At 55.1% G+C, this 9,854-nt stretch overlaps 1 protein-coding gene across 2 annotated transcripts; it reads right to left on the bottom strand.

Annotated features, from left to right (window-relative positions):
- Nucleotides 1-1,262: 1,262 nt before the first annotated feature.
- On the bottom strand, nucleotides 1,263-9,594 carry CEACAM16 (CEA cell adhesion molecule 16, tectorial membrane component). Of its 2 annotated transcripts, XM_032839231.1 has the most exons (7): nucleotides 9,511-9,594; nucleotides 9,122-9,292; nucleotides 7,628-7,972; nucleotides 6,825-7,100; nucleotides 5,585-5,863; nucleotides 3,074-3,400; nucleotides 1,263-1,376 (listed from the first exon to the last, which is right to left on the bottom strand). In XM_032839231.1, exons 2-7 carry the CDS (start codon nucleotides 9,156-9,158, stop codon nucleotides 1,366-1,368), a joined length of 1,275 nt encoding a protein of 424 aa, XP_032695122.1. In that variant the 5' UTR covers nucleotides 9,159-9,292; nucleotides 9,511-9,594; the 3' UTR covers nucleotides 1,263-1,365. The 2 variants fall into 2 exon arrangements, with proteins under 2 accessions (XP_032695122.1, XP_032695121.1); XM_032839230.1 differs by lacking the exons at nucleotides 9,122-9,292; nucleotides 9,511-9,594 and having other exon boundaries at nucleotides 7,628-8,037.
- Nucleotides 9,595-9,854: the final 260 nt, after the last annotated feature.

Below are 9,854 nucleotides of genomic sequence, written 5' to 3'. Positions count from 1 at the left end.
TGTAATTGCCTCTGTAATCCAAGGTTTATTTAATTTACATTTGGGGAATTTTTTCAACTGTGTATAAACTTTGAGGGCTGTAGCTGCTGATTTGATAGCTACTTTTATTGCATTACTATTTCAAATAATATATTGACCTACCATGTAAGCTGGCATTTCAAGGGCTCTGAGGCTAATAAAATGGTTTGAAAAATTCTAGTCTACCCTAAGCCCACAACTTTTAGCTGATATTCAAACTGAGGGTCTATTGAATCCATGGCAAATGGTGGATCATAATCCATATGTCATAGCCCTCATTCTGGGGCACTTTCACCACCCACTGTCTTATCTCAACATGGTCATCCTTAGAAAGACTCAGTCTTGAAAGTTTCTGGGAAATCTCTCTATTAGGCCCTTCTATCCCTGTCCAAACATCTCTTTCTACCCCCAGTGGAGTCTGTGATCACTACTTCTGACCAACACAAAGTGTCTGTCTCTAGTGGGACATCTTGGCTGAGTAGGGCCTGTGGGTCAGGTCCTAGTAGTGACAGGAGTTAGAAGACACCATTTCTCTGGCTCCCATTCCCCTGATCTCCTTTCCTCACCCCCACAATACCCCATTTGCATTTTTAAGAAGAGGGAGATATTTTTAGGGTTGTGCAGGTAATGTTTGAGAGGGAAATGAGCTGGGGGGGGTAATCTGAGGACAATGGAGGACACAAAGGAGCATCTTTGGTTAGATAGAAGGGACACTTCATGGGAAATTTGGTCACTTCCTGTTGTGGCATGAGCGATCTTGCTTCAGGGCCCAGGTGGAGTGAGGTGCAGTATAGGGGAGGGCTATGTCCTACAGAACCCAGCTCTGTTGGTGTCCCAGGGAGGGGCAGTCTTTGGCCCCTTGGGAAGCAGGACCATCAGATATAACCTGGGGAGGTGTGGGAGGAGCCTGAGGCCCTGACACTGAGCAGTAGGGTCTCGCCTCACTGTCATTTAGGCATCCCTGTGCACGCATGCACCTAAACTGAGAGTCACCCCGGGTAGGGAAGGAGGCGAGTGTGGGCACTGGGAAATGGCAGGGCTGACGGTCATTAAGGAGAGGCTGACACGTGCGTGTGTTAACCAGGACATTTATGGTCTCTGTGGCTCTCCGACAACTCAGCGAGGGAGTAGGGCCCTGTCAGTTCTAACTCTAGTGTGGAAGCAGGAGAACAGCCGACCATGGTCAGTCTGGCATCCTCACTGGGAGCAAGTCTTGAACCGCCGACCACGGTCAGTCTGGCATCTTCACTGGGAGCAAGTGGTCCTCCACCCAGTGGGAGGAGATGGGGGGGATGGGTGGCATGAAGAGCTCTTCTCTCCGAGGTTCCCACTGCCACAGCTGTGCTGCTACTCCAGGGCTGAGGGGGGGATGGGGGAAAAGGGTGGAAGAGGCTGTCAGGGAGGTAGAGGACCAGGTCCCAGGACCCTCACCCCTCCTGCTCCCCTGTCCACCCCCAGCCTCCCACGCGCCCCCTCAACACGCTCAGCCTGTGCCAGGTTCAGGTTCAGGAAGGTGGCGTTGGTCCTCATGCAGGGGAGGGAGGTTGACTGTGAGAAGAGAGACAGGGTGAAAAGGAATCCCAAACCTTCGTGGAGGTGGGGGGTGGATGGCTGCCATCGAAGAGCATTCTACCTCCAGCACTGACCTGGGACCAGGGTTTGATGAAGGAGGGTATCTAGGGGGTACCTGGTAGTGATTGATTTCCTGATCCTGGAAGCTTCACGTCTGAGCTGGGTGACACCATGCCTGACTCAGGGCTTCCAAAAGTACCTGGTCTGATGGGGGAGGTGAGACTCCAGACTGGAGAATGACCTAGTTCCCAGTGTCTGAGAGCTTCTAGTCTAATGGGATGAAACCTGCCTCAGGGACATGGCTCTTGGACCTCCAGGGATACTTAGTCTGATGGGGGTTGACCTGGTCCCTGACTCTGGAAGCTCCCAGTCTGATGTGGGGGATATGGTCCCTAACTCTGGGAACTCCCAGTCTGATGGAAGAGACCAGGCCCCTGACTCTGGGAGCCCCCAGTCTGATGGCAGAGACCTGGTCCCTGACTCTGGGAGCTCCCAGTCTGATGGAGGAGACATGGTCCCTGACTCTGGGAGCTCCCAGTCTGATGGAGGAGACATGGTCCTTGACTCTGGGAGCTCCCAGTCTGATGGAGGAGACATGGTCTTTAACTCTGGGAGGTTCCAGTCTGATAGAGGAGGCCTGGTCCCTGATTCTGGGAGCTCCCAGTCTGATGGAAGAGACATGTTTCCTGCCTCTGGGAGCTCCCAGACTGATGGAGGAGACATGGCCCCTGGGAGTCCCTACTCTGATGGGCAAGACATGGTCTTCAATATCTGGGAATTGTCAGGCTGATGGAAGAGACATTGTTCCTGACCACTGTAAACTCCTAGTCTGAGGGAAGAGACACAGTTCCTACCATCTAGAAGCTTCTATCCTAATGGAGGATTCCACTTCCTCCATTATGAGAAAAATTCTACCCTCTGATGGTAGAAATTCTGTCCTCACTCTTACTGTAATGCAAAGGATGAGACACAATCCTAATTATCTAGGATCTCCCAGGCTGAAGAGGGAGGTAGGATCCACCCTCATGCTATACATCTATTCTGATGGGGGAGGTAAACTCCCGTCATTAACCCATCTTCCCAATATAGTAGTAGAGGCAATATCTCCTATGTTTTGGAGTCTATGCATATGCTGGGAAAAGGATGCCCTACTCTCAGACTATGTCTCCTCTTTGAAAACCTTCAGTCTGGTGAACCTCTTGTGTGAGAGAGAAGGCACAGAAGTCCCCCGTAGTAGCCTTCAGTCTAATGGAGGATGCCTGTCTACCCCTAGTCTAGGTCATCAGTTGGACGGAAGAGGAAAGAACTCTATTTAGAGTTAGTTCTTCGAGTCAGATGGAGGAAACAAAGTCCCTTCTTTCAGTCTGATGGGGAGGCATAACCACCCTCAATCTTTGTTTGCCAGACTATGGAGGAGGCAGAGCCCCCCTTTGGGAGCCTGTGTCTGAAAAGATTCACCCTCCACCCTCTCTGGCTCACTCACGGGCCACCTGCAGCTCCACTTCCAGCGTCTCGGTTTTGCCCTGCAACGTGACGGTCTTGAGCATGTAGCGGCCGGCATCCGTGAGGTTCAGCTTCTGCACCAGCAGCGAGCAGTTGGCGAAGCCCACTTCCCGGCCTGTGTGCGCGGGGCCTGCGATCCAGTTCCCAGATGGCAGTTGGCTGAGCAGCCGGTTGGGCTCTGAGGCAGGCCCGCGGTACCAGGCATAGACCAGTAGGTCCTTGGGGTAGCCCTGGACAGTCAGGGTCACATCCTGGCCCTCGGTCGGCTTGGTCGGCACAGGCACGATTGTCATGGCAACTGCTGCGGCTGGGGAAAGAGTCAGGGGAGGCTGGGTCAGCTGGGTCTGCACGGGGCAGAGTGTCTCCCTCCCCCCCCCAGCCAGCTCATCCGTGCCTCCCGTGACTCCCGACAACTGGCAGGTGCTCCCCCTGGAGGGGTGCCGGAAAGGAGACAGAGGAAGGAGCTGACTTTTGTGGTAGTGGAGGGGGGTTTTGTGTCCTGACAGTGCCTGCCAGGGAGGTGTGTCTTCTCCCACGAGACTGGGAGACCCCAGAGGGTGGGGGCTGTCTCTCCCCCATCAGACTAGGAATTTCCAGACCTTGGGGGATATTTCTCCCATTTAACTATAAGACCCTAGAGGGTCAAGCCATGTCTCCTCCATCAGATTGAAAATTCTCAAAATATAGGGCCCACGTCTCACCTATCAGATTGGATATTCTAGAGTATGGGGGGGCATATCTCCCCTATCAGACTAGAAATTCTCAGAATAGGGGGCCCTGCTTTCCTTATCAGATAGTTGGGAGTTATGTACCCCAGGATGTATCTCTTCTGTCAAACCAAGAGACCTCAGAATGTGGGGGCAATAGTTTCTTATCAAATAGAAAGATTCCAAAGGGTGGGAGGCCATGTCTCTTCCATCAGATTTGAAATTCCAGATTATAGATCTCTCCAAACAGCCTGGGGATTCCAGAAGTTGGACTGGGGGCATGTCAATCCCATCAGACAGGAAATTCCTAGAAAATGGGGGGGCTTATACTCCCCCATCAGATTGGGAGTAACCCAGAGGTGGGAACTGTGTCTCCCCCATCAGACTAGGAATTCTCAAAAAAAAAAAAAAGAGAGGACCATGTCTCCTCAGGACCACATCTCTCCCATCAGACTACGAAATGCCCCCAAGTGTGATTGTCTCCTCCATCTGACTGGAGCTTCACTGCAGTTGGGTGTCATGTCTCCTCCATCACTGCTTAAAAACCCATGGAGTGTGAGGCATTGCCTCTTCCCTCTGACTGGCAGCTCCCTGAATAAGGAAGTCATGCTTCCCTATTCCAGGATCATCTCTCCAAGAGCAGAGACCATGTCTCCTCCATCAGATCAGAGTCTCCCCCACATGGGGGTGGGGGGTTGTTTCCTTTTCCTCTGTCTCTTCCTGGCACCTGTCACAGGGATGCTGACTGTTCAGGAGGCCCTTGGGGGTGCTGTACCCACTCCCTGCACATACCTGCACACTTGGACACCCCCCATCTTGGCCCACACAAGCAGGGCTAGGGGCAGCACCTGAGGTCATCTGGTATACCCCCCGTCTCTTGCCGAGACCAGCTGCCAAGTCCCCAGGTGGGGGTGGGGCAGGAGGTACACTTACCTCTGGGGACGCCATTTCTGCTTTGGGTGAAAGAGTATCCACCCTTTGGATGAGACCCAGCCTGTTAGTAGGAGGGAAGGGGGAGGAAGGGAGGGAAGGACTGTTCCTACTGTCCTTGGGGGATGGTGGCCACTTGGGAAGGAACCAAGGCAGAATTAATGAGGCCTCAAAGCCACCATCCCCAGGGGATGAGAAAGTGTCCCCTGAGGATGCTGATAGCTCTCAAAACACCAGCTGTGTCTGCACTACCCCAGCCCCCAGGTTGTTTGAGGACAGAGGCAAGACAGTGCCTCCCTGGCTGGGTTTTTCCACTTGCCAGCAACTGGCTGTGATTTTCCGTGTGTGTGTGTTGTGTGTGTGTATGTGTGTCCGTGCATGCACGCGCACACAGTCACAGGGGCCAGATAACCGCATCGTCTAGTTGGCTGCACAGTTGTTCAGCTGTCTGCATGGAGAGAATGGGGCGGGGTCCTCTGCGGCTGTGGCAGGCTGAGTTCAGAACCGGGACGGGGAGGCACACATGTGAAGGGACAGCTGAATGTGTCCCCACTCTACCCCGTGTGTGAGACAGACATGTGCCCCCTTTCTTACTTCGCCACCCCTCACGGAAGAGTCTGATTCCCTGTTCAGGTGATAAGGTAGGGGGTGTCTCCTTCTGTCACCTGAACAAAGAGGGGTACCCCCACCACGCCACTTTGTCACTTGGCCAAAGAATGTGTTGAGACTCTCTTACTTTCCAATTATCTTCTGGGCAAAGGGTACCCTTAACTGTTGGAGCCGCGGCCAAACCTTTCACGGTCCACCTGGGCTTCCGTGGGGAGGGGGTGGCGGTCAGGCCGGGGGCGACTCACCAGAGAGCTTGACCACCACTGAGGCGGATCCAGAAAGCAGGGTCTTGGGGTTCTTAGCAATACACGTGTATGTGCCCTCCTGGGCTGCGGTCATGCTACTGATGTTGAGGTGGTCTCGCCCGTTCTTGAGGGCCCGCCCGTTGAACGCCCACATGTACTCGGGCTCTGGGCAGGACTGGGACACACACCACAGGGTGAGGGACGTGTTGAAGTCAAGTTTGATGGTGCAGCCCGTGCGGGTGGTAGAGTCCTGGAGGATGGCCACGCGTTCTGGGCCATCTGTGGGGGCAGGAGGGAGAGAGACGGGGCAGTGGAGGGACAGGGACATAGAGGTGGGCACCCCTGGGAACGTGTGGGCCTAGCGGAGGGAGAGAGCTCTGGTCTTTTCAGATCCCACACAGATCTCTAATTTGCTCTAGGATCTCGAGAATCACTTTCCCCTTTCCGGGGATTTGTTTTCTCTTCTGTAAAAAGAGGACGTGGGGCCAGACAAAATTTCAAGATATTTTCGAAATCTATGGCCCCCTTAAAAAAAAAAAAAAAGAAGAAGAGGAAGAAGAAGACTAGACTATCGGTTTCTCATAAGGCATTCTAAGAGTCGATAGAATTCTAGGGCTCCAAGAGTCAATGCTTCTAGTCAATGCTTCTAGGCTCTAGGGCTCTAAGATTCTAGAAATCTAGGTTTCTAAAATTCTAGGATTGGGTGGCTCTAAGATTTTAGAATTCGACTCTAAGATTCTAAGAATCTCTGCTTCTAGAGTTTCTAGGATTCTCAGAGTCTAGAATTCAGGGCTTCTTAAATTCAGCATTCCCTGGTCGTAGGATTCTAGGCTCCAAGTTTTTCTACATCAGTGGCCCCTGCGTACCTCCGAGATTTACTTGCCCCGGATTCCACACTGCGGATCTGCTGCCCCTGGGAATGACTCCATGCTTTGGTTACATTTTTTTGTTTGATCTCCCCTCCCACCCACCACTCACTTCCCGCCTCCCTTTCAAAACCCACCAGCCCTGGGTCCCTTCCTGCGGGTGTTGGTTCAGGCTGAAGGCTTATTCCATTTCTCGGGTGGTTTTTAGTCCTTAGGAAGATGGGTCAAGTGCATTTTAAGAGGGATCCCTGGCTCCTAACCCCAGTTCACCTCCTGACTCACTGTGTGCCCTCGGGCGCCCTCTCCTGGCCTCAGTTTACCCATCTATGAGGTTTGGGCACTGGGTATTTCTAAGTGGGGCCAGGAGGACTCACAGTACACGGTCAGGTTGATGGGCTCGCTGCGGCTGACACTGACCGGGTTCCAGACCTCACACTGGTAGGCTCCAGCCTCCTCCCTGCGGACGCCGTGCCGGGTCAGCACCCGGCCATCGGCGGACTGGCCAAGGCGGATGGCAATGGGCAGGGCTTCGCCATTGAAGAACCAGCGGACCTCAGCAGGGCTGGGGCTGCTGCACGTCAGGCGCAGGGTGTCTCGGCGCTCCACCAGTGCCGTGTCGTTGGCCATGACCACAGGTTGGGCCAGGATTTCTGTGGGGGCAAGAGACAGAGGGGGAGGGGGCCGGGCACTGCCTGCTCCCCCGGCCATCCCCCTCCCCTGTCCAGGGGCATGGCTGGGTCCTGGTGGTGTCCAGGACCCCCAGCTGGAGAGACAACAAATGGGATAGGAGGCAGGTGTAGTCCTGGAAGCCATCCCGAAGGAGGTGAGCATTTTATTTTATTTTATTTTAAAAGACTTAATTTGTTTATTTGACAGAGAGAGATCACAAGTAGGCAGAGAGAAAGGAGGAAGCAGGCTCCCTGCTGAGCAGAGAGCCTGATGCGGGGCTTGATCCTAGGACCCTGAGATCATGAACTGAACCAAAGGCAGAGGCTTAACCCACTGAGCCATCCAGGCGCCCCGAGGTGAGCATTTTAAAGTTATTTTGTCTTTTTTTTTTATGGTTTTAAGTTTTTTACTTTTTTTTTTTTTTTTTTAAGAGGGACTGGGAAGGAGATGGGAAGGCTGGCTGGGGCAGAGGGGAGTCTGGGGGTGGGGGGCAGGAGGGATGTCTCACCATAGACCTGCAAGTGTCCGTAGCCCACCTCCGTCTGTAGCTGCCTGTTGAGAGTCTGCAGGATGTAGGTGCCCGAGTGCCCAGGCAGGACGCCGTGGATGTCCAGGCTGCCATCGGGGCGCACGGCCTCCCGCCCTGTGTGGGCTGGGCCAGGGGTCTCGTCGCCCGTGCTCACGATGTAGCTGGCCACCAGGTAATTCAGGCTGAGAGTGGGCCCCGCGTACCAGCTGTAGGCAAGCAGCTCCCCCAGAAGCCCGTGGACAGTCAGTGTGACGTTGTCCCCCTTGGCTGGCTGGGCAGGCTCGGGGGTGATAGAGATCTCGGCCCCCACACTCAGGAAAGCGGCTGAGGAAAAGGAGCCAGAGGGATGGGATGAGGCCAGCTTGACCATGGCCCCCCTTCAACGGAGGAGGAGACGCGGGCTCCTGGCCAGTGGGTTCCTGGTATACAGTAAGTGCTCACTAAGTGTTAGCCAGCCATAGGGTCTTGGTCCTGGAGTAGGCCTGAGGATTGAGTTGGATGGGCTGTGCCAAGGATCTGGCATGTAGCACATGCTCAGCCCACGAGAGGGTTTTCCTGGGGCGAGAGTCATCAAACCAAGGCTTACACAATCAGGCAGGCCTGTCTAGCCTCTGGGCCGTGACTCTTAGTCCAGTGCTTTTCCTCTGCCTCTCCAGGTCTGACCACAGCAGCTAGTGGGGGTGTTATGAATTGACTCTGCCCTTTTCCTTTCAGCCCCGGGAGATAAGCCCCAAACCCGACTGGCTGGTCAGGGCAGCTTGGGTTTGAACTGTGTGCGATTGGTTGCCCGGAATGGGTGGCCATGCAGGTTCTTGGGGAAGAAATGCTGGCGTGGCTGGCCTAGATTCTGGTACTTTCCAGGCTGATAAAGCATGGCTAGGGGTGAGGGCTCTGGGTCTAGCACTCAGCCCTACCATGACTGGCTGTGTGACCCCAGCCAGTGGCCTCCCCTCTCTGAGCCTCAGGTCTCTCGTTGATGGAGTGGGGGTCGTGAGCGGGCCTCCTCCCTAAGGTGGTTGTTCCCATAGGGAGAACATTTAGAACAGCTCCAAGGGCACGGCCAGTGCTAGCCAATGCCGCTTATTCTGACCTTCAAATGACCCTGTGAGTTTAGCCCATTTCATAGATGAAGAAACAGGCTGAGAAGGGGAAGGGGACCGGCTGCCCGAAGCCACGTCCTCGGGGAGAGAGGCCAAACTGCTAGCTAGAGTGCACCCCAGCCACGCTTCCAAGGAGGCTCGGTGGCTCCCCTGCCTTAGTTCATGCCCTGATCTTATAAATCTGTGAGGTTCACTCTGCAAGCCTCCATGACCAGCCCCACGCCAGTGCCTCCCGGAGGAGCCAAAGATGCCCTCCCGACCTAGTCTGCTGGACTTCTGGCTCCCACCTGCCCTCTCCCCGGCTGCAGGGGTCCCCACCCTTCCCTGGGGCTGATGGGGTGCTGAGGTTGTGGGGGACGCCGTTGTTGCTCACCACTGAGGAAGAGCCAGCTGTGGCTAGTCAGTGCCATCTTTCGCCCCCAACCTGGTCTGCAAGGCGACGGTGTTGGCGTCCCGGTGCTCTGAGGCCCTTTCCGGTGGGGACCTGGCTCCGTCTGGCGTGGGACCTGGGAGGGTTCGGTGATCTGGAGCCGGGGGAGATCACCTGAATTTGGAGGGATCGAGTCACCGAGGATCTGGGGCCCTGTGTGTGTACCAGAGTGGGTGTGGCAGGCCCGGGCCAGGGGCCATGACCTGGCCAGGCCTCCTGGAGCACTGCCTAACCTTATTTGTGCCAAGGGCCTGGGTTTGGTACCAGGAGAAGAACCAGGTCGCCAGGGAGGCGGGGGGAGGTGTGGGGGAAGATTTTAGGGCAATTCTTACCCGGGGCCCAGGCCTCGGCCTCCCTGGTGAAATCGGGGGTCACAGAGGGATAAAACCAGTCAGCAGTGACTGTCCTTTCCCGGCCTCAGGGAACGTGGGTGGCCTTCAGCTGTTCTCTCAGGGGGTGTCCTGTGAGGTGGGCACTGTTAGAAACCCTGTTCGCGATAGGGAAAGTGAGGCACCGGGCAGGGGCTCTGACTCGCCCAAGTTCCTGCAGGGAGAGGGAACTTGAAGCCTGCTGTCTCCAAAGATGCACAGAGGGAGGGAGGCGGGGTGGCTACACACTTTCTTTGGGTCTGAGAAACCCACATTCTCTCTTCTCTTCTTCGGCCTTGTTTTCCCTG

This window comes from Lontra canadensis, unplaced genomic scaffold (genome assembly GCF_010015895.1).
Source record: "Lontra canadensis isolate GAN:19392208 unplaced genomic scaffold, GSC_riverotter_1.0 scaffold107, whole genome shotgun sequence".
Classification (NCBI taxonomy): Eukaryota; Metazoa; Chordata; class Mammalia; order Carnivora; family Mustelidae; genus Lontra; species Lontra canadensis.
The sequence above is the reverse complement of the archived record's forward strand: the minus strand, read 5'-3'. Positions and strand labels throughout refer to the sequence as shown.